The sequence below is a fragment of the Cuculus canorus genome, chromosome Z (genome assembly GCF_017976375.1).
Source record: "Cuculus canorus isolate bCucCan1 chromosome Z, bCucCan1.pri, whole genome shotgun sequence".
Lineage (NCBI taxonomy): Eukaryota > Metazoa > Chordata > Aves > Cuculiformes > Cuculidae > Cuculus > Cuculus canorus.
Genome location: NC_071441.1, coordinates 9,056,486 through 9,081,042, shown reverse-complemented (window position 1 = coordinate 9,081,042; position 24,557 = coordinate 9,056,486). Strand labels below are relative to the sequence as shown.

The 24,557-nt window shown below is 37.4% G+C and overlaps 1 protein-coding gene across 2 annotated transcripts in view; it reads right to left on the bottom strand.

The window, feature by feature from the left end:
• Positions 1-1,827: 1,827 nt before the first annotated feature.
• The window catches only part of MAP3K1 (mitogen-activated protein kinase kinase kinase 1), a 62,020-nt gene continuing 39,290 nt past the window's right edge, over positions 1,828-24,557 (bottom strand). Inside the window, exons 4-20 of one of the 2 annotated variants that reach the window (XM_054054221.1) lie at positions 23,256-23,456; positions 22,169-22,285; positions 21,504-21,652; positions 20,005-20,126; positions 19,566-19,647; positions 19,257-19,434; positions 18,208-18,498; positions 17,659-17,780; positions 16,485-16,576; positions 16,047-16,236; positions 14,452-15,736; positions 13,388-13,540; positions 11,907-12,069; positions 10,572-10,703; positions 9,475-9,617; positions 8,874-9,005; positions 1,828-7,562 (exon numbers count right to left, since the gene is read on the bottom strand). In XM_054054221.1, the coding sequence (XP_053910196.1) occupies positions 7,413-7,562; positions 8,874-9,005; positions 9,475-9,617; positions 10,572-10,703; positions 11,907-12,069; positions 13,388-13,540; positions 14,452-15,736; positions 16,047-16,236; positions 16,485-16,576; positions 17,659-17,780; positions 18,208-18,498; positions 19,257-19,434; positions 19,566-19,647; positions 20,005-20,126; positions 21,504-21,652; positions 22,169-22,285; positions 23,256-23,456 (3,702 nt within the window). In that variant the 3' untranslated portion in view covers positions 1,828-7,412. The remainder of the gene's footprint in view (positions 7,563-8,873; positions 9,006-9,474; positions 9,618-10,571; positions 10,704-11,906; positions 12,070-13,387; positions 13,541-14,451; positions 15,737-16,046; positions 16,237-16,484; positions 16,577-17,658; positions 17,781-18,207; positions 18,499-19,256; positions 19,435-19,565; positions 19,648-20,004; positions 20,127-21,503; positions 21,653-22,168; positions 22,286-23,255; positions 23,457-24,557) is intronic. The other variant, XM_054054222.1, reaches the window with a different exon arrangement.

Genomic DNA, 24,557 nt, shown 5'->3' with positions numbered 1-24,557 from the left:
TTCAGGGACTGGAAGGTCGCTGTAAGATCTCCTCTGAGCCTTCTCCAGGCTGAACAACCCCAACTCTCTCAGCCTGTCCTCATAGGGAAGGTGCTCCAGCCCTCTGAGCATCTTTGTAGCCCTCCTCTGGACCCGTTCCAACAGCTCCATACCCTTCTTATGTTGAGGACTCCACAACTCCACACAGTACTCCAGGTGAGGTCTCACAAGAGAGGAATAGAGGGGCAGAATCCCCTCCCTCACCCTGCTGGCCACGCTTGTTTTGAATCAGCCCAGGACACGGTTGGCCTTCCTGGCTGTGAGTGCACATTGCTGGGTCAGGTCGAGCTTCATCGACCAGCGCCCCAAGTCCTTCTCTGCAGGGCTGCTTTCAATCACATCATACCCCATCCTGGATTGAAACCACACATTGCCCCAACCCAGCAGTAGGAGGTTGCACTTGGCCTTGTTGAACCTCATGAGGTTCTCCCAGGCCCATTTCTCCAGCCTGTCCAGGTCCCTCTGGGTGACATCCTATCCTTCCAGTGTGGCAACAGAACCACTCAGCTTGGTGTCATCTGTGAACTTGCTGAGGGTGCACTCCATCTCACTGTCTATATCTTCAATGAAAATATTAAGCAGCACTGGTTGCATTATGGACCCATGACGGACACCACTTGTCACGGATTTCCATCACTGAGCCATTGGCGACTACTTTCTGAATACGACCAACAACCAAATTTTTATCCACCATCAAATCTATATCCCTCCAATTTCGAGAGAAGGATGTTGTGGAGAACCGTGTCAAAGGCTTTACAGAAGCCCAGATAGATCACATTAATTGGTTTACCTGTGTCCATTGCTGTGGTTTCCCCATCATGGAAGGCCACTGGTGTGGTTAAAAAGGACTTACCCTTGGTGAAGCCTTGCTGGCTTTTACTTGTTTTGGAATAGAAAATGAAAATTAGACTTCAAAATTATCTAGAAGGAGAAGTTAGATCCGACCTCCCTGCAGATGGTCATGGGGCTGGGGCACCTCTGCCATGAGGACAAACTGAGAGTTGTAGTTGTTCAGCCTGGAGAAGAAAAGGCTCTGGGGAAACCTCATATCAGCCCTCTAGTACCTGAAGGGGGCCTACAAGAAAGCTGGGGAGGGACTTAGTACAAGTGCATGTAGTGATAGGATGAGGGAGAATGGCTTTAAATTGGAATGGAGAAGATTTAGATTAGGTATTAGGAAGAAATTCTTCACCATGAGAGTGGTGAGGCACTGGCACAGGTTGCCCAGAGACCCTGTGGCTGCCCCATCCCTGAAGATGTTCAAGGCCAGGCTGGATGGGGCTTTGGGCAGCCTGATCTAGTGGGATGTCCCTGCCCATGGAGGGGGGCTAGAACTGGGTGATCTTTAAGGTCCCTTCCAACCCAAACCATTCCATGATTCTATGAGAATGCCACATGCAGGAGCAAGCCCAGCACTGCGGGATTTCCTTTCCACAATGGTCTCAAACGATCTGCATCATAAAATGAGAGGATGAATAGGCTGAGATGAAACCTGCTACATTGCTGTCCATGCTTTTGACTATTTATCATGGTTTAGCCCCTGCTCAGACAATTTTGGGGGCTAAAATCGAGCACAATTCCCTCCCCTTACCCCCAAAAGAGAAAGGGAAATGAGACAAAAAATACTTGTGGGTTGGAAACCAACATAAAAGAGATTTAATGAGATATAATAATAATATCAATAAGAACTACTACTATACAAATATGTATTTTATATATCCAACCCTTGATGACTATATGTCACCAGAGATGCTGTAGAGCAGACACAGGGAACGGTCAACAGCAGGAGAGAGCACGGCTTAGAAACTGGATTCAGGAATGCACAAATCCAGGATCAGGAGCAGACAGACAGACAAGGTCCTCACTGGACATCAGCCACCAATGAAGAGGTGAAAAACACTTGTGATCTTTTAGTTTTATACTGAGTATGATGTATATGGGATGCAATGCTCTGTTGGTCAGTTTGAGATCACCTGTCCTATCTGCCTCTCCCTGCACATGTGGCCTTTTTCGCCTCTTTGACTTACAGCACTCCCCCATCTCAAGGATGGCCTTCGTTACTTTAGGAATAATTATAAGCAATGGCCTTTCTGCATACCAGTGCCCTGAGTTATCACACCTAGAGAGAAAAACTGCCTGAAAAACACGAAGCTTTCAGAAAGAGAAGTTACTGAGATGAAACTTAGCTGAAATTAGAAAACTGAATCAACTTTAGCTCAAACTATAATACTAGTATTTGGTCCTGAAGACAAGGAGACATGTTGTGCTTTGTAACATCCTAAATGACTGCAGCCTGAAAGGAGTGGGCTGCTCGCTGATGTGAAGCCATCTGCAGCACTGACTGACAAGCCAGACAGAAGAGATTGGCTGGATGGTCACACTCAAAGAGTTGTGGCCAACAGCTCAGTGTCCAGGTGAGACTGGTGATGCAGGGTATTGGGACCGATGTGGTTTATCATCTTTATCACAGACACAGACAGTGGGATTGAGTGCACACTCAAACCATTCTATGATTTTATGATTACAAAGCACAGGGATTTTCAGCTCAAAATCATGTGGGGTGGCTCTTTCAGTGCCACATTCTACCATCAATTGCCTATACAAACAAAAAATCTAACGAAGAAAACAATTGCTCAACAATTGATCTTCAAAAATTAACAAAGGCCTCCTAATAATTCTTTACAAATCATTAAGAGATACCGAGATCAGGGTCATGTTGTCTTCTTGGCCCCCATTTTCCCTGCTCTGCTTGGGTACCTACTTTGATAAAACTTCTATTTTTGCTCCTTAGAACTTCTATTCTGCTCCTTATGTGTCTTTTTAGTTAAAATCTGCCAACGAAGTCAAAAGTTAATGGGAAATTAAGACCAACCCCAACACCAGATATCTTACTTACTTAGGGAACTATTTTTTTTTTTTTAAAAAATCATACTGAACTAGTGTTTGAGAATTAGGTTTGGGATGAACAGAGAAATCAAAACCCCAAACCACTGTCAAGGCTTATGCTTCTGTGTCTGGACCTTTCAGCCAAGACCGTGGGATTTTGTGAGCTGGCCCCATCAAAGCAATGAAACCAGTAGAATTAACTTCCCATGTCAGAGCGTTGCAACATTTACAAATTGCTCCTTGATTTACTCCCTACTCACTTTAATCCTATAGCTGGCTTCACACATCTTTTCCGAGAACAGGAACTGAGTGAATATATATTGTAAACTGAAATACTTGAGGGAGACAAAAGGAAACGGTACAGTTCCTCAGAGAAAGCCTCAGCCCTTCGCTGTCCCAAACCGCTTTCCCTGCCATCTTCTGGGCTTTCTTGGTAATGACGAAAGGTCTCATCAACTTAAAATTCCGGATTTCAGCAGCTGTGTGCCACGAGAAAATAACAGGCTTCTTTGTCATCGCATATACATATTACAGCTCTTAAAGTAAGACTGTCACATTCGTGATTCAGCTCAGCACAGAAAACTAAGCCGCAAGAGAAAAGTTAGTAAGGGAGATAGTGTCTTGGGAGGTAGGCAAAGACTGGTCAGAACAGCCACGCATACAAACTGCCTGTTCAGATGATGGAGAGGAAATAGCTGACCCTCCTGAAGGCCCAAGGTGTTCTGGAAGCAATTGTTGCCTTTAATAAGAACTTGCAAAGATGAAACACTGTTGAACTTCAGCCTACAGCCATCACGCAGAACAACCTGCTCTCATGAAGGTGTCCCTGCCCACGGCAGGTGTGTTGGAACTGGATAATCCTTATGGTTCCTTCCAACATAAACCATTTTATGATTCTATTAACACTGAACATAATGTTATTCTCACCACAGAAATCAAAATGAGCATAGCTTACTATTTGCCTGTGGAAGAACTGAACGTGCCCTTAGCAAATGAAGACCTCTGGTTCCACAAGTAGACACCTGCCATTTACTGCCAGCTTGCTGGGGACAGGTCATCTCTGCCACCCTATGCTCCTGAAAAGGGGACTGCAACATTGTAATGACCACACAGTGATATAAGATTCAGGATTTCTATAGTAAACCAAAAAAAGGAAAACACGTTACACTCGATTTCCTTTTTATGTAACAGTTGTCATATTTTCCTTCTTGCCAGTGAGTAAATTTTAATCATTTTAAAAATCAGGTATTAGAATTTATCTGAAGATTCCTGTTGCCTTTTTTTTTTTCCTGGTGAACTGTTGTGTTCATCTCTATTTGCACGAAGTCAGATAATGGGAGACAACAGTCTTCCCTCAAAATGTAGAATTTAGGCTACAGAATAGTTTATTTTCAATACTGAAAAATTAATTTGAAAAAATATCAAAAAGAGCAGGAGAAAGATAATTGACTAAACCAAGCCCTAGCTTTATTGTATATGTTCAGAGTGCCTTATAAGGAAGTCTTATGTTTGCTCCTTTAATCACCAGCAACTGAATAATTTCACTGAAAACATAAAATAGCAGATTAACTTCTGAAGTACACCTCTACGGCGCCAGAACCTTCCAAACCAATTGATTCACCTGACTCGGTTATTGATAGTGTATTTGCAGAACACAACATTCAGATCTAAGGGCATAAGCAAAGTGACGTCCATAGACAATGTTGTTAAGGGAATTTCTTATCTTTATTACCAATTTAAATGTTTGTTGCTGCACTTTATCTAAGCTTTCTTAATTGATAAGCTAAGATACACATGTATCAGCCAATACTCATTCACGTGTCATTTAATAATGGAAACTACCTCTTGATATATTGAGTGTTACATATGAAATTGTGTACTAACAGTAAAGTGTACTAGAAATATTTTGTTCACATCAGTAAACTGGACATGTTTACATTACCAAAAGCAAAGGACAGTTTTTTTTCAAAACCTTTTATTTACTATAAAGACAAAAACCACCAAAATAGGTACAAATTATACTATATAAAATTGGTTCAATGGGGTAAAAACTTTTAATTAAAATATCTTGATATATTTAAAATAACAAAGGATACAATGAAGCCAAATTTCTTAACCCAGAGATTTCTGTAAAATTTGCTTGCACAGTAAGGTGCTAAATAGAAGTTAGCCCTTAAGCCCTGGAAGTCTTAGGAATCAGTCACAAAGCAAATAATTTCATTGTGAAAGTGAACTTTGGTAGAAGAAACTCTATAGGACACCTGAGGTAGTAGAAACTGGAATAAACAGCAGTAGAAGTTATTTACAACTTAAGTACCAAATAACATTAAGAACACAAAAAAATAATTACACAATACAATTTTCAGTCCAGCTTTGATCCAAAGAAAATAAGAATATTACATCACATCTGCATTTTAAAAACACCACAATTACCAGCAAGCTGAGGGAAATGCAAACAAACTCAAACAAATGCATTTGGACACCTAGAGGCAGTTTGAGTTTGAAATGTGGTAGGCATGGTGATCTACAGAGTAATACTGATTAGCTGAGGTTCATCAGTTTATACAGTTTAGATTTCTGCCAGAAATAGTATTAATCTGACAACTGATCTTCCAGTACAGGAATTGGCAAGAGTGCACCCTTTAAAGCTTGCACATAAGACAGACATGGAAAGAATCTTATTAGAATGAGAAATTCTAAAGTGGTCAAAAAAGAGTCAAGTACAAAACAGTTAGAGCTACCAAACTTCACATTTCGGTATAATCTTTTTAACTCTTCAAAATCTGCTGATCTTCCAAAACAAAGGAATGTAAAATTTCCAAAAGAAACACATTCACAACTAGTGACACTGCTTTTTTTACTAGCATGAGCACTATAATTCCTGTAAACTTGTCTTTAAGATGTTTTACTTCCAATTTATATTGTACATTTTTAATGTACTATAGCTTATTTAGTTTCTCCTGAGTCTTTGAAAATAACCAATTCTATTTCAGTCCAACAATCCAACTGGCTTCTGAAGAGTTAAAACATGAACAGTATTTTCTATTCCAAACAGATTAAGCACAATCAGTATTTGATTTAAAAAATATCCCCATTCTTGAAAAAAGCAAAAGAAAAGCTGCCATTTTCCTTCAGAATTACATGCATCAGAATCTAAAAACCTGCCTTTAAAATAATTTTAAAAACTTGTTTAAAAAAAACACACCTGCTAAAAAAAAAAAGGAAGTTTTGCACTACCAGTGAAGCTTTACTTCACATTTTTACTCTATCTTGCTTTTCAAGTCCAAGTTTGTTTCATATTAAAATAAATACCTTTTTTTATGGTAATATTTTTAACATCTTCAAATTTAATTATCACTAATGGCTACAGTAAATAGATGATGTACGGCAGAAGGAAAACAGCAGGTAAAACTTGTTATCAGTAGAGAATGTAACCTCAGTTTTGTTACACAAAGAATGAGATTTGCTCATAGATGGCACCTGCTCCCACTAAAGTACAGGATAAATTCTCCCATAAGCTTTAATGGGAGCTGGATTTGGAGCCTTTGACATAAAACTTCTCTACATGATTGCAGAAGAAACTGCTATAAGAAAAGAAGGCTCAACAACATTTAGCATGATTCAGACTAAGTTGTTTTATGCAGAACAATCTTGTTGTGGTTTTTTTTTTTCAGATAACCTATACTACCAGAGCCTTCAACACTGTCTTGTTGACAGTGGCATTTGATTTTATTTCAGATTTACAGCACACCTGGTTTTAAAACAACTCTTGTGTCAGCAGGATTTTCCACGACACAGTTTCTATCTTTTTCTAAAGACTATTTAAAAAGATCCCCTTTTTCTCAAAGTTAAAAATACAATGAAAACAAACTTTAATTTCAAAAGAAATTACATGGCCAGCAGTAAATGCACAGTGAGCCACAAGTGCCTGCTCTCAAAGGAAGGCAAATGCTTTTTCAAAGTATTCATCACTGTTCAGATTTGTTACTCAGAGAACTTTTCATTATACAAAGGGACAGATACAGAACTTCTTTTTACCCAGTGCTGAAAACTAACTGTGGAACCCTTTGCTTACACCTACATGATATGAAATAGAACAGTGATTACTATATTAAAAGATATCCTGAGCCCCCCAGCCACTAATATTGCTGAAAAAGTGCTCCAAATAAAATAAAAATCACTTATCTGCTAAATAATCATGCAGATTTAACAAAAAACGTTTTTGTGTTCGCATAGAGCCAGATGTTTGGAAAGGCACAGTTTACAAATCTCTGCACGAGTTATGAAATGTTGCATATTGAACTTGGGTAAAGACCTCGATTTGTCGATCACATACTTAGGTAGGGTCCTCCACTGGCCTTATGTCCTTGATGTATTTATCATTACGGCCAGAAGAATAAGAATTTGCTGTGCTTAACCGCACTGCAAGACGGTTATTGTATATTCAGTAGCATCTTCTTCAGTATATCAGCCTTACGCTTAAGAGGCTACCATGTGGTACGGAAGACTGGGTGTTTCAGCAGCTCCCTTGATGGGGGTCTGTCCTGAGGCTGAAGTTCTAAACATCGAAGAGTCACATCTTTCAAGCCAGGAGACAGATGCGTAGGGATTGCTGGAGCAGTGGTTGCACTAGCAATCTGAACAAAGGGAAAATGACTTTTTAGAAGCCAGTGATTCTTAAGCCCTCTCTTCTACCCCAAAACGTCCCACATACTGATAATTTTCACCTGACAAGTTAGGTTTATGAGCTTTTCTCCACTTAGTGTATTTCCTACTGCAGTCTGAATATTATATCGCTGCTTCCATTTTATAAAACAGGTCTTAAGTTGCCCTTATGCCCCTTACACCAGTAACAAATAACGGCTTTTCACAGTCTGCCTCTCTCCATGCAATTTTCCCTGTTTTCTTCTTAAAACAAGGTACTGCAGTGACCATATGCTGAGCAGGCTGTAAGAAATGCTCCTCTCTCACATATAAAGATACACTTTAGTCTACTAGTTGCCATCACTAGTAACTGGCATAAGCCAACATGCAGATAAATTAAGATAAGAAATGTTACATCATGCTATGCTACGCTGGGTGTGGTCTCTTGTATAGTCTTTATTCCTGCTACTACTCCAAAGGCCATCTTTCTCATTCAGATACTGCTTAATCTTGAGCAAGATTAAGCAAGAAGATTGAGAAAATTAGAGTGGCATCACCAGGTTCACATGGACAGAGAACCAAGACAATTACATATCTCACCACAAGAGATTTGTACTTAATTAGAACATATTTGAACACTGCAGCGCTAGTAGTGTTTTGCGGAAACACTTTCTTCACTCATACTAGTGAAGACACCAATAACCACTTTCTTCACTTGTGGAAGTATCGCCTCCATTCATGCCTGCAGTTCAACTAGACTTTTAGAATTAAACGTATCCACTTGATTTTAAGAATCATGAATGCCAAAATGGATTAACTAGAAAGGGAAGGGCAATGTTCATCTATAGCATAGCGTAACGGCAAATATATCTCAGCAAAATCTGAACACGGAACATTGGATTTTTACCAAAGGACATTCCCCACTAAGAAATACGAATACACACAATTGCTTTATGGTAGAAAAACTTCTCTTGGTATTGTATTTTACAGGATTGTAAGAAAGAGTTCAAGACCCAATCTCCTGCCTAGAGTAAAGATCAAGTCTGTTCTATTTTTTTTTTAACCTATAACACTAAGTACATATCTTAGAACTGAGCCTTTTCTGCCTATTACTGTGTTGCAGCCTTTTGTGCTTTGAAACAGCAAGTATGATTATTTTGGTAACAATATCAGATTTTGTACTAACAGCTCCAAGAGCTATTGCAACAACCCCTAGTACTTGTATGCTTTTCTAAAATTCACACTGCTGCATGTGAAATTTGTCAGCATCTTTTATAGCAACTAGTAGCAGCAAAATACCTCACCTTAAATATCAGAGCAAGGTGATTGGAGTGTTTCTCTGCATTCCAGGGAGGTTTAGCACAAGCCATTTCTATAACAACACAGCCAACGCTCCACACATCACAGCTCCTACCGTATTGCTGACCTCTCAAAACCTGAACAGAGAAACCAAAGCTTAGATTATCCACTCCAAAGTCTCACAACTCTAGGTAATTCAGATGCAAATCCTCCCAAAAACTAAAGGCATTCTGATTAATATTTCAGGTTGACAGAATGATGAGTAATGTAAATGCCACAAGACTTATACAGCTGTAGAGAGCTGGTAAATAACATGTCTGATCAAGAGACAAGGCGAAGTGACGTGCAATTTTTAGCTCTTAACCAAAGCATCACCTGGGCTTTAATAAAAATACTTAGGATAGATATATATTGTAACAAACTATTTACATCAACTTTGAAAGGGAGAACTGTCACTATCATCATCATCATTCCTGTTCTTTAGAAGAAAAAGTACATTTAAAACATATTTGAAGCATTTACAGCAATTTTCTGTTACTCGGCTATATGAATTAGCTGAGAGTTCAAACAAACTTTATGAAGTAACTTCCAAAATTAGTTTCTTACCTCCGGTGCCATAAATGCAATAGTTCCCAACAACTGTCCCTGAAACTCCCCAGCACCAGTTCCTTTTGATGCCAACCTGGCTGCAGCTCCAAAATCAGCAATTCTTAATCTATGACCTGTGCTGTCAATTAGCAAATTGGCACCTGTCAACAGCATAATAAAAATACTGCTAGTTGGCTTTTATTAAAGGCAAAAGGACAAACAGACACTCTTCCTATTTCCATTTCAAAACTATGAATAGGTTGACATTCCGCACCCCCAATATCAAGGGCATCTAAAAATCAAGGACAAAGTCTAATAATGTCATTTTTCTGTTACGCCTGAATGCTACCGCACACAGCTTGAGGCTGTCCGAGAGATTTAGAGAAGCACTCAAAGTTTCAAAATAGGGCAAACACAGGATTCTGGAACAATGCCTGGAGATGGAATTATGAAAGGAAATGGTGACCTAAAACTCTGAAGGTTTTCATTGCCTGCAGCTCCCTGTGAAATTTAAAGTTATTTCATCCTTAATCAATTTGGAGTAATCTTGAAGAGAATTAGAGCAATTGGAAGTTTTCCTGTTTTAAGGAAATAGAGACAAATACTTGCCATCACTGCATCGCTACTTATCTGGATATCTCTCCAATTCAGGCACTGCTGCAGTGACATTAAAGGGAAAAGTTTTGAGATACTGTTATTTCCCAATAAAGTCCACATGCTGCTGAAACACAGTATAACTGTATTTATGTTCGGTTAGGATGAAGGATATTCCTATACATTAGAAACCCGACCTCTTTATCTCGGCTTGTTCACAGATTTTTACTATCATTTCAGTGTAAACATTTAACTAGTGTTCTTTAAAACTATATGGGAACTTGATATTTTATTTGAACAAATTGAGAAAACCATTTTTTCTAATCTATTGGCACAGGTAGCAAACATCCCCAAGAATGCGATGAACACACCGATTACTTTTCAGGTTCTTAAGAATGATTACACAAACCCAACAGAACGCCTTTTAAAAAAGGAGTATTCAGAAAGCACCTATTTTGGCTTGAGATCTTTTGCTTCTCTCAGATACCATCTCAAGAGTGGTATTTCTAAGTAATTCTCACCTTTAACATCTCTATGGATTATCTGATTCTCATGGAGGTAAGAAAGGCCACGTAACAGTTGTTCTGTGTAATTAATAATAACAGATTCTTTGAAGGCTCCATATTTACTTAACAAATGAGCAACTGAACCCCCTAGAAGACAAAAAAATACATTTTACCAACACTTACATTTTCTGTTAGTAGAATGCAGCACTGCCTCCTAAAATTGGAAATCAGTATTGGTATTCCTAATTTATAACTAGGTCTCTCTCCTCCGAAAAAATAACCACTAAAAAGTTTCAAAGGCAAAAAGTAATATACTTAGTTACTTTCTACTTGGAACTGTAATCACTGAAGTCCTCATTCTTTCCAGTAGGTTATACTTCCTTACAAGAATGTACAAAAACTTTAGTGTACAAAGTACTATTGCTGATAAAAAACCCTACACACAGTTGTCCGCATTTTTCACTAGCATTTAAACAGCAGAACAATAGAACAGTAGCTTTCTTTGGGGCACTAGATATGCACAGCTGCCAGTAACGATTCCTTCTGAGAATCTTAATTCACTTTTGCTACCATCCAAGTACCAATCTAGAGAAGCAAGGAAAAGCAATATCTTCCTCTGTTTCCCAAAACTGGCATATAGATCCTCAAGATTTTGAATTTTCGAAATTATGCCTCTTGAAGTATTAATATAACTTGGACCTGAATGAGGTAAAGACAATTCTTCACATCTCATTACCTAAATAATATTATTTCAGAAAAAAATTTACTTTTCAAAAAGTTGTACACCCCTAGTTTTGAGAAAATATTTTCTGCACCACTGCTTACAATTACACATACTTGAACTTCACTTGTTAGCACTCTGGTATTGCCAAGTTGTTTCTGCCAAAGAATGTAAGCCTAGGTGCAATCTTCCTTTTGTAAGAAATAATGATGCATAAAACACCAAATCTAGTCTTGGTAATTGGACCAAGCAGCAACATATAATCCCATTCATAAAATTAATAAAGCCCCTTTTTAAAAAAAAGGATAGACTTTCTTGTCCCTTCTCTATACAACAATGGAAAGATTTCACTATTTGTTAATAATTTATTATTTAGTAAGTTTTAAGATTTGAACATGTTTTTCCCGAAGCATCCTGCTTACTACCTTGTTATTTAGCAATTCACTTTAGTCCTTAAATGCTTTTGCATGTCATCTCACACAATTTTTATGCAAGTAGATCTTTACGCTGGCAATGAAGAGCAATGAAAATAGAAATTTGCAAACTGAAGTGAGGCAAAATGCAGTATGAAACTACGCAGTTCAAGGCTCAACTGATATTTTAATTTTCTTTACATAGTCATCATTTACCTGCCATCCATTCAATAAAGAGGTTATAGTTGCTCTTCTCACACGTGGCACCCAACATTCGAATAATGTTAGGATGGTTCAGATGGCTCATCATCCTTATTTCTTCTCTCAGTGCTTCAACTACCTCTTCTTGCTCAGATGATGTGTTCCTGACATATGTCACCTGTTTTGAAATATTTCATTCAGACTTATCTTACATAATTACCAGTCCTGTAATTATGTATCTTCTGTATCGTCACAAGAATGTTTTTTACCATCTAGAAATGCCAAGTATTCTTTTATCTCAAGGCCCCTCAGCTAAGAATTATGTGAGATAGTCATAGAAAATTATGAGTGATCTACGGAAATAACAACAAAAATTCTTTCCAAGTATGGAGCAAGAGAAAATTCCATCTTCACTCTCACCTACTTAAACTAGGAAAAAAATATTTTATTTTCAGATGTTGAAGAAAAGGAAGGAAGACCAGGCCTGAAGTGGGATTCTGATATTGTTGATATTTGTATGACTTTTACCCATTTAAAACTGCTACCTGTCTCGTAACTAAACCTCTTATCTCAGAAATGCCAGGTGGGGAGAGGACAGATCAGAAGTCCTGTAATGGAACTGGAGCCAACCCCAGCTCCAACCCATACTAAACCCAAAACAATGGCATACTGCAGAAAATCTCCCCTGGGCATCAGAATCGTTGCGTCTCCAGAAGGAACCTCAAGGACTGCATGGACAGTCCTACTCTTTCACAAGCAGGAGAGTTTCAAACGAGGAATAGGTGATACCCTTTCCACGATGCAATGTTTTGAAATTGCTCAATTCCATTGGTATAAGTGCATTCCCGAATTAACAGGAGAATGCTAGGACTAAGGTTTCCTGTATGTTGGTATTATGTGTGAAAGATTCATTCATATCTAGAGCGTGCAAAAAGTCTTGAGTGAAGCATGCACCTTACGGCCTCTTTTCTCAGACAAACTTCTGTATCTATTTTTAAATATTAAAAGTATCTGCCTCAAAGTTGACTGTGGCATCCAGAGGAAACCAGCATTAAACTATATTTCCTCCACTACAACTGTTTTAGGGAAAAAAAAATAAAATAAATCAATCCTGACAAGTAATAGTAAGGTACTTTCATTAGCTATCTTACAAACAGGGCACTAATTTAGAATCAAGAGATCTGAGATCCATTCTTAATTCTGTCACTGATCTATGAACTTGTAAAATGCAAAAAAAGCATTTTAGGTAAATGAGCATATAATAATGTTACTTTTTTCATTTTAAGGAGAAGTGAAAAATGCTGAAAATATTATGGTAACACTATGCAGATAAAGACTCTTTATTATGCATTACACAAGAATACATGACAGGGAGCCGAAGAAACAAAGAACACAAAAAGTCTGTGAAAGTAAAGAGTTGTTATATTTAATATTCCAAAGAAATATGGAAAAACAAGCACAATATATTAAAAAAGTCAAGTATTTGAAGTATTTACCTGTTTTACAGCCATTAATGTTCCTGTTCCTACATCTTGAGCTTGGTAACAGGAAGAGAAAGCTCCAAGACCAATCTGCTGACCTTTAAGCCATTCTGCATCTTCTCTGTAATGGTGTTTTGCTTTGGTATGTCCAGGCAGGGTTTCTGGTGTCTACAAATTAAATTCCAAGTCAATCCCATGTTTACTAACATGCACCCAAAATGCTGCCATTCAGGACAGTTAAGAAATATCCCAGCTTATATGCTTCTCCTCTCCCTTACAGTTCCTTGTACATGTTATACATGTTTTAGCTGAGACCAGAACACTGGTGTATTCCATAATCCACATACTCATACTACATGCACGATCAGAAATTCCCCTCTGTGTTACTACCTGAAGACGAAAGGCAGGATTTAAGGACAAATAGGAGTAAGGCTTTTTTTCTGTTCCTGATCTCCTGTGTAGTTAAGGGTTTAGCTAGCACCTATAGGTTAACAACACGAAAATCGTGTTGTTTTCCACTTATTTTTCTTCCATTTTATACTCTGAAAATAAAATACTCCCCTCTCTATTCTCATTTCTTATGCTTTTATCTACTTGCAAACAAATATACTTTTTCCTGACTTCTAAAGTATCTCACATCATCTCTCCCAGGATGTGCCAGCAACAAGAGCTCTTCCATCTCTGCCTTCTCTTTCAGAAACTATCTTGGTTTTATACAATTGCCTTCAAAGTAAATCAGCATTAAGACTCATTACAGTTCTTCTCCTGCTTAAAAACCTTGTTCTCATTTCCTCGTTTCCCTACTTTTACGCTTTCTTCTTCGACATTTGAAGATAAGGTATATCACATTATGTTTCTCTTCTAAATACCTTCTCTGAACTCGTTAATAACAGTTTAAGAATTCTGTTAGCACCCTCAATTAGCAGACTGTTTATACCCCAACTCCAAGGAGAGGGTATAGAGTACCTTTGTGTTTTATATAAAACTTCAGAAATACAACAGCTGTGCTTTATGAATTCAGTGAACCTCAGTTAAGACTTAAGGTCGTGATTAGGCTAAATTTCTATATGTATACTTACATCCTGCTGAATGATTATGATATCTTCACCATTTTCAACCTGTAGTTGGGGAATTATTGGCAGGGCATCTTGAGACGCTGACATTGCCATAGCAATAGCCAAAGCTTCCTCCTCTTCAGCTTCCATCTTTTCCTTACATTTTTGATTATGATTCACATCATCTTTATAAGTATCATCATTTTCTGCCCGCTCAGGAGAAAGAACTGCAACTTCAGACTTGAATGTAACTGTGCCATCACTCATTGGCATGGAGGCCTCTAGCAGGTCCTCAATACTGGAGTTGAGCTCTGCATTAACATCCAACCGACATTTTTCATCTACTGGTGTGAACACTGTCTCTTCACTTGGTATAGCTGCACTGCTACTACTACTACTACTACTATTGCCATCACACTGTGAAACGTCATTCAGGTCAAGCGTCATACTGTTTTTTAAGGTTTCTCCCTGCTTGTTCACATCACTTGGCGTGGGTCGTGATGGCTTTGGCCTGTGTATATGACTGGATGGCAATGGTCTGGCTTGGGTAAAGACTGGAGAAAGTTTCTCTGGTTCTTTATTTTCAGAACAGTTTCTCTGAAACTGGAGAGAAAGTTTCCGCTGTGTTTGAGGAGAAGGGGAGGGGATTTTGCAGGGAACGAATCCCTGAGGTCTGAGTTTAGAGACATCTGTTACAGTGCCTGCTGGTACAGATGGATTTGAAGGAGACAGAAGCGTTGGGAATAGTGACTGGGAATGACTGGATGAGGGAGAAGAGTTCAAACACTGACTGTGGGGCTTGCTTTTTGTTTGAATGGCTGGCTTTGGTTGTTCAGTCGTTACTGATGAAAGAGGAAGTCCCACAGCAAGGCCAGCCAGTGTCTCAGAAATGTCCTCTGGACTGGCACTTAGTTTTTTATCACTTGAACCTTTCCCACTTTTCCCTGATAACTGGACAGTATTGTTAGGAGTATTACTTTCTGTAGCTTCTGGAGAGTTATCTGGTACGGGTAGCTGCAAAAAATCTTCATGTTGACGTTCCCTAGAGTGCACTTCTTCCATGCCTAGTTGGATGGCTTCTGCAATTTCCATTTCATCAGCTATTGCCATGAGGCGTCGACGCATCCTTGCATAATGAGTTGAGCTTGTCATACTCAACATTTCTAAAAGCTTTACAAAAACATGGGGAACCCTTGCCACCATTCTTGCTGCACTCAAAAATACTCTCCGTGACAGTTTACCAACCATTGAGTGGGAATTGTCTATTGACTGCAAGGTGAAGGTTAAGAGGGAGAGAAGTTTCTTATACCTAAAAAAAAGAAAAGAGGAGTTTTATACACTGACGTGCTCTAGTTAACTAGCTCCAAAAAAGCCATTTCAAGATGAGGTATTTAGCTGTCAGTTCCGCACAGAAAGGAGACTTACTTCTGCACTGGTACTTTAAAATTGATTCAGGGAAGTTTTTTATAAAGGCAATCATTTACTCCATAAAGTAAGCACACTTTCGCATATAAATGTGGACTCTTTGTTTACAGGTATTAGAACAACAATATTTTTTTTTAAGAAATCACCAACAACACATTTAACTACAAAGAGTAGGAGTCACATAATGTGAGTACCTGTCTATTACGGTATCAGCCTGCACAACATCTCCACAGACAACGTGGGGAAAAAATTCACCAGGCAATTCCAACAGAAGCCTGTCTATTAGACAAAGTCTCCCGAGTAGAGCTTGCCAGTTACTAGATTCGATTTGCGTTCCAAGAATACAACTTAAGACATAATCAACACCACCGATACCAATGGACCCTATAAAAAATAGATAAAATAAAGGTTAGATATGTTCACAATCTAAATTCTGATCTAGAAAAAGATCAGAACTGTATCATATAGAAATACACATTGTAGGCCCAAATAACCCTCCTCCCAAACTGATCAGAGAAATACTGTTATCTTTAGTCATGCTGATACATGACATGAAATCCCGTCTTATATTTACAACATTTCAATACATTTGCATGAAACTATAATTAAATTATTTAAGAAGACATTATTACCAGATTTAAGTATTTCTCTCCCAACTGCCAGCTCGCCTGCTTGGCCTTTACACATCTCCAGCAGTGTTGAGACTGAAAGTTGACTTGTTCGACTATAAGAAATCAAAGCAAAAAATAACTCTTTCAGCAAATGTTTTAAGGAAAAACATTCTAATTATCATATTTCAATAATCTTAGCTTGAAATTGTGCATGGAAAATGATTTAACATTGCTTTATCCTGGTACATTTCTATAATCCTCTATCTGTAAACCACCAATAGTTCTGTCATTTGTTTTTTTTTTAACAAGGATAAGTCCAGAAATGTAATTTCTATCACTAGTTTATTATCACTAATAAACAAAAAACCCAAATAGGATGTCATCTTCTTGCAAAAAGAGGCCAAATCCAGAAATTCCACAATCCAAGAGACAGTTCTATTTCACCTGTTCCTTTAACTTTGGATATTCTATTGCTAGATATTGCCGGGGCACCTCTAGCTGTAGTTTCAGAAGAAATGCTGCTCAGAAACTAAAACTAAAGAGACAAAAATCAAGCTGGTGGGCTTATGCATCTAATTTAGAGTGCAGGTTAAGAAACTGTTTGTCCTGCCAGACCAATAGAGTAGTTTAGGACAGGAAGACAAGGCCCACTCAAGCTAGAAATGCCAAGAGCGTTCACTCAGAACAGGGACCTCCTAAACACTACGTTGCGAAATAAAAAGTAGAAGCATTACATTAACACTTTATGACACAGATTTACAACAGCCTCTGTTGAAGTAGGAAACATACATGATTGTCACTTGCTGGAGGGTACTTGCTGACTGCCGAAAGGTGAGTAACAAGAACTAAATCTAAGCAATATCAACTGAGATGGAAGGGATGGTTGATGACTGCACCTAATATCTTCCTTTATTTTAAGGGAGAAAAAAGGCCTTGTGAAAGCAAAGTATCATTTAAAATCTATGTGCTAGAGAAATACAATCAGGTGCCTTAAAAATTTGCATCTTTCAAGAGAGAAGTTTGTTGGTAGCAATTACACTTTAACAAAACCATATTTTTATACTTAGGATTCACACATTTTATTTCACTTTCAACCACAAATGGTCTCCTAATTCCACATAAATAGCAATAAATTAAGCTTCAAGACATTCCAGTAACAATCTGAAATGAATGTGAAGCTTATGAGACATCATACCTGTTGGCATCTGCACATTTGACTAGTATTGTCTCTACAACTGGCTTGAGTAGTCGCTGTAGTTTAGTCCTCTCTGCCGAAGTATGACACGGAGTATATACCAGCATGGCTCTTAAAGTTTTCTAAGAGGAAAGAAAAATGCAATACAGATGAAATCACATCAGCTACACAGTTTTTCATTTTCTTGAAGAGTTGTCAATAGTTTTATATAAATTGCATTAAAAAGATCAGTGAAACATTCAAAGGATAAATAGCTTACTACATATTCTATTAGAATTAGTCATGTATTCTTTGAGGTTGGAGAGCTGGTTATACAAGTACTGTTAATACCTGGCATTTTCTTCTATTTGGCCACTGGAGTCGTGTCGTTTCAATCCCATGGGATTTTGTTCACCTCACTTTCAGATGATGGTTAGAAGACATCATCAGTAATGCTCAACAACAATCACTAGGATTCCTAACTTCATCTATTTCCTCTCTTCCCTCCCCTTATAAAAGGAAATAACTTCCAAATTCATAGAATACAATAAGTAGTAAACATCTACTTACTAAAGCAGCAACATACACTTTGTAGACAGGGTCAGCACAGACCATAGACAGCACACTGCAGCAGGATTCCACCACCACATCTCCTGAGATACTGGTCTGAGATGACCCACTAGCTGCTCCCACAGCTACAGCACTCGTGTTGTTTCCATTGCTAGTTCCAGAATTCCCAGTGCTTTCACCATTAGCCAGTAATAGCGCGCCACTAACATCATGGGAAAGACGTCTAAGTGCCATCTCTCGTATATTCCAGTTTCGAGAAAACAAGCAGCCAACTAGCTCCATTCCAAATACCTGCCAAGGAAAAAGCAATGTTCCAGAAGTCAAATTGACTAATACTGCACCTTAAGTATGCAAGAAGAGCAAAAAAATGTTTCTGGTAAAAAAATCACCCTAAGAAGTTTGACAGCAAAAATGCGTCAGAAGGTATGGTGTCTTATAAAAAGATTCTGTGATAAAACTGAAATATCATAAATGACAAGTTGTCAGTTATCCAAATACTGTGTTAAGAGAAGTGGGAAGATGACTATATGGATGGTTTCATTCACTCCGAATTTTAACTAGTCAGTATGGAGTATGTTTCTAGACACTGACACAAACAGCTCTGAAAGCAAAGTTTGGCTATAGCAGACAAAATTCACCGCCGAAATATAGGCAACAGAAGTTCTTCCACTCAGTTGAACTCACCCTCTAGGGTCTAGAGGTTATTTAGGTCATTCAGCTCCCGCAAGACAACTCAGGTAGCAGTAAATGCTAACTTTGTATTTAAATGACGCTTCCACAACCAAAACTAGAGTTAAAAATGCTACTTTTTATTACATGGACTTTTGATATGATGCCCGAGATGAAGTCCAAAACTGAAAGCTCTGTTGAAACAATACTGGAAAACCTTCTCTTCTAATAGAAGTCAAATATAATTCTTTCCTTATAACAATCAACCATAAAGTTGATGGGATTCAGAATAAATTTCTGAATTGTTGATCCGAAAAATCTAGCAAAACAGTTCAAAATGAGTTTTTACACTTGAAGCTTCCTTTACAAAGTAAATTTACCTGAATCCATGGCTCAGCTAAATCTTTATAGGCAGAAGGGATCTGCTGGACCCCATAATGAGTAAGATTAAAATTGCTATCTTGTGTTCTTCTCTGTGATCCAGCTGTAGATTGCTGCTGAGTTTGTTGCTGAACCACACGGAGAACAGAAGAATCCACAGGGCTTGGCAACTCATGACTAGAGATTAATAACAAATGACACTGATTAACAAATGAAACAATTGCTGAAGTAAATACATCAGCCTATTTAGGAATATCAACTAAGAAATCGGAAACAGGCAGTCAGTTATAGTCAGACTGACTCCTTACCTGTAGAAATCATGAGATCTCCATTTTGATCTGCAAAGAGGACATATAAGTGGCTCTCTGTTTCTTCTGCATTCTTCTGCCCCTGCAACACAGCACCAGGATAAGTGCTTCAGTTTTAGAGTGTATAAAACCAAAAATAGTAATGCCATTTTCTAAGTTCTACTGAAGAATGTTAGTTCCAGGGTAAGTGCTTCCAAATCAAAGTGCTTCTATCTCAAAGCATCAAATTACAAACTTGATTTGTGAATAACTGATAAAATAAAGTCTATTAATAGTACCTGAATGACACTAAACTCTCACAAAGAGCTACCAGTCATCACTGAAGAACAGGTTTCTGTTGTTTTACTTTTAAAGCAAACAAAAAACTCAATGAAAACATACTAAGTTATGATACTTTTGCATATTTAGAGTAACCAGAACTTAACAGTTGACAACGTACATATTGACATGCAGTGATGATGTAATTTGTTCCTGCAGCCATCTTCACACACAGTTAGGCTCTCTTCATCCAGCATGCCTAACAGGCAAATGGGGCACATCTGCTCTTCTTCATCCTTCATACTACAGAAACAGATATTTGAGATTGTAAAAGCAGCATATAAGAATTCAGACTAGGCTTTAACAGGGAAAAAAGATTAACTTCCAGTTTGGAACAGTCACTTCTGAGTAACTATAGGCTATTCGACAATTGTTCTCCTAAACCCTGGTCTGAGTAAGAAAGCAACTACATTTTTAGAAGCACTGCATACAGACAACACTTCGTTGAAATGAAAGGGAAAGTCTCAAAACACATGACATCTTTCTAAACTAGGTCAGATACCAATTAGAGACTGAAAGACCGAGCCTTGGGCATTTATGTTCCCCAAGGCTTCTTTAAACAGACCAACCTTTGCTTTTTTACTTATCATCTGGTCTTGGGACACTAATTAATTTTTATACTTTGCAGGCTACCCACATTATCTCCCATCATATTCCTTTCAGAGTACTGAGTCATGAGGTGGTCTTTAGCCCATTACAGGAAACTGTAAATCCTATTCGATGAATGCATGTAAAACTCAAAAAATTATCAGAAGATAAAAGCTCTTCAAGCATTTTCCTGAAGGTAGTCTTTAAGTTAGATTTCACTCCACACAAAAGAAAGCCTCAGTTTAGGTTGTCATCTGTGGTTTGACTTGCTTAGAGGATGTCTAGTTGACCCAATAACTAAAGCACGCACAGACCACTTGTTTAAAAAATTAGGCAGCATCTTTTCAAAAATCAGGAAAAAGAGCATGCACAAGCACTCAATTAATGGAAGCTGGAGGAGGAAGAAGCAAAAAACACCCAAAGCTCATAAGTAAGGCATTATTTAATATTGTATAAACTATAAAAATTGTAACAGTTTAATAGCGTCCTTAAAAAAATTTATGAACCATTTTACATGAAGCGTTTTTTAAAACATATGCTTACTTGTTGGGTTTTTTTTTAGTTTATGTTTATGGAAAAGTATTTCATTTACCCCAAAATTTTCAGTATATTGTCATAGAGACAAGCATTTCTCCAAAACAGGACAAGATAAAAAGAAAAAGCATGTTTCTTCGCTTGTCAATATTTGCACAAGTGCTGTATTTGAACAAACAGAAATAAATAGTCTCCCAAAGTTAATATATGCTTCAGTCTTGCACTCACATTTCCGAAGTTTCTTTCCCAAATTCCCAAAGGGTCAAAAAAAATTCTTTTCACTACTTAACATTTTTCAAACAGAAGTTACAAAGCAAATATGCTCTTGGTTCCACAGTGACTTATGTATGCTTGACTGCATTTCTCACAAATACTGACACTTAACGTGGCTTGAAATGATGGCAGCTTCAAACAAAAAGAATGTAGGTGATTCTAAATCTCCAAAATTAGTAGAAAACTACAGAATAAAGGTTTGAATTCCTTTAAAATAATACTAACCTGTTTTCTGAACTAGATGTAGAAGTACTAGATGATGACAATGTATGAGAATTTGACATGCGTGAGACAAACTTCTGGATGGTGTTACGAGATGGAGCTTTGATCCGCGAGCTACGCCTACTGTGATATTTCTGGAACAAACTCTCAACCTAACATCAGAAAAAGACAGCAACAGTCGAATTTATGCTATAATTAGCTTATAATTAAAAGTAATATTATTGATCCTTAACTACTGCTAAGGAAGGTCTATTCAGTTTCACATAGCAAAAGCAATTCCAGAAGTCTTACTAGCAGATCACAAGAAACTTTACAACAAAATGTATTTGTTTATTAAACAGATTTAAATCTACTCGCACCTGCTTCTTAGGTCTATTTTTCTGTTTACCTTCCACCTAACCAGTGAGACACATAAAAAAATGTGAGTAGAAAACCCAAGGTTTGAATCACTCACTAAACTATAGCTCTCTACTCTTATTTTATTTACGTCTTTTAATCGTACTTATTTTTTTCCTACTTAGAGAGCTCTTGAGATTGTATTAAAGATATAAAAACATATTTTCTTGTTGCTTTATAACGCAACAGTTTTCAGCACTTTTAAGATGTCATAAAGAGTTTACCTGGACTACGTTTCAGATCTGCCATTAGATCTACTAGAAATCAATTACCTCAAAGTTCTTCAGTGTCTTTCTCCAGAGCATTGGGTCTGAGGGTTCAAGCTGGAACACCCGCAGCATAACAAACAGCAGATGAATACAGAATGTGCCACGGCCACAGCTACAAGTCTGCAAAGGAAAGCATATGCTATATCTTTACTGAACTGATAATTACATAGACAATTTTCCACAGTGAAGTGCATCATAGAACACAAACTACCACCAACCCTCAAAAAAAAAATATGTAGTTCATGCAAAGTATTTCTTACATAGGCATAAATATTTTCTTAGATGGCCTTATAGAAAATGTGAATTGCCAAAGTACTGTTCAGGAATATATACGGAAAAGCAGACACAACTTATTACACCAGTTTTCTATTGACTTTTTCCCCCATTTCTTAATTAATTTAAAATCAACTGAAACTATTGCTACGTTTCATATTAGAAGGAATTTATGCATATAACAATGTATAGCCATAACAGAATAGCAAACAAATTTAAGTAAGATGCTTCTGTTTACTCAAAAACCTAGATGGTCTCCAATGCAACATCACATTAGTTCAATGAAAGTCTATGAAAAGGACCTCACTATGGATATTAATTAAATTACCACACCACTAAAGGAATTGTATTGTGCTTACCATTTATATATACCCTATGAATAGAGGAAATAAATTTTTTCAGAAGGAGAAACTAGTAAAATTTTAGCCAAAAGTACATAAGTCGTAGAATTTGAAACCATTTCTAGGAATGAAAACTAGACAGGACAACAGCAATTACTTGCTGACTGCTGAAAGGTGAGTAACAAGAATTAAACCAAAGCAAACCAAACCAAAAGTGTTTGTGAGTTTGCTTTTAGTTTGTTTTGTTGGTTTTTTTAAAAAAGAAAATTTAGACAAACTAATACACTTGCTAAATTTTTTTACAAAATACAAGCTGATCACTATATTACATAAGCAGAGATTAACAACTTTAACATTACTTTATGTAACCACTATTATGGGCTGGCAACTAACTAGATCTAATTAACTTTTGAACAGTTTTGTAGCATTAACTATAAATTAATAAAAGCTACAGACAACGCAAAAATATTCTCTACCTGAGGCCCAATAAAAACTCTGTATTTATTATCAGGGCTGTCTCCTCCAATTAAAAAAGAATTGGGTCCTATTTGCTGCAGCAAGTACAGCCTGGCTCGCATAACTTTGTTGACACGACGACTTGTTTCCTCAGGGCTGTATGGAGAGAAGCCATCTGGAGATGGGGCTCTTCGAGGTGGTGTTATTCGTCCACTCTGAAACTACATGAACAATTCCACCATAAGCATTTCCACGACAAAAATCAGTTTAAATTACATGGTTTTTCCCCCCCCCCCCCCAAATGAGGTAGAATAAGACTACTAAAACCGGCTTAGACTATATGACTTTAAAATAATTACTTTTCTTCCATGCCCAGAAGGAATTACTTTTCTTCAAGGGCAGAAGAAAAACTGAATTTTCATAACCGATACTTTGCCTGACATTATGACAGAAAAGGAGTTTTAATTGCTTCCATTTTCAAGCCTTCACTGGTTGCCTTTCCCTACATTACTAATGAATTACCAACTATAATCCAATGAGAAAATAATCACAGACTTCTAACTCCATACAGGAAATTATTAAGTAAGGTTATAATGCTAACACATTTCATGAATGATGAAATACTATGACTATAGTTTACAAAAGTGAATATATTATCAATGAAAAACAAAATTCTATGAAAGTCTAGAGAAGAGGAAAAAGGATACAGCTTCCTTTCCTTTGCATAATCAAAGCAACTTTCAGCTGAGGATGGGGATTTTTTCATTTTGTTTCCCTTTGATCAAAAATTCAATGGCCCAAATCTTCTATTAAGACATTTCTAATTTAAATTCTTCACATTTCAAACATTATGAGATGGGTTAATGGCTCTGAAAAATTCAAAGCCTTCTGTTTTAATTTATAGCCATGTTAAATTTTATGTTATGATACAGGTTATCATCGATTCACTGTCCAACAGCCATTTTACTGATTTTGCTTCTAAAACAACCTTTTACTAAGGTTTCTCACGTGAAAGTTTAGTATAAACCAAAGAAGAACAATCAAGTAAACATGCAACAAAGGCCACGTCAGGGAGTTTCATTGGCTGTTGTGGTTTCAGTTTGTTTTTTTTTTTTTCTCTTTTTTAATCTTTCAGTTTCTCTTGTCAAAAAGAAAGCAGCTTTGCTGTTGCATTGTAACTTGTGATATTAGTCTCCAGCTCAGAGCAATGGCAGTACTTATTTTAATTAAGACTTGTTGAGAGCAATGGGACAATAAAAGCAATTAGCTCTTACTCTTACCCTAACTGCACTGTGAAGTTGTAGACAAGTCAACTGAACATT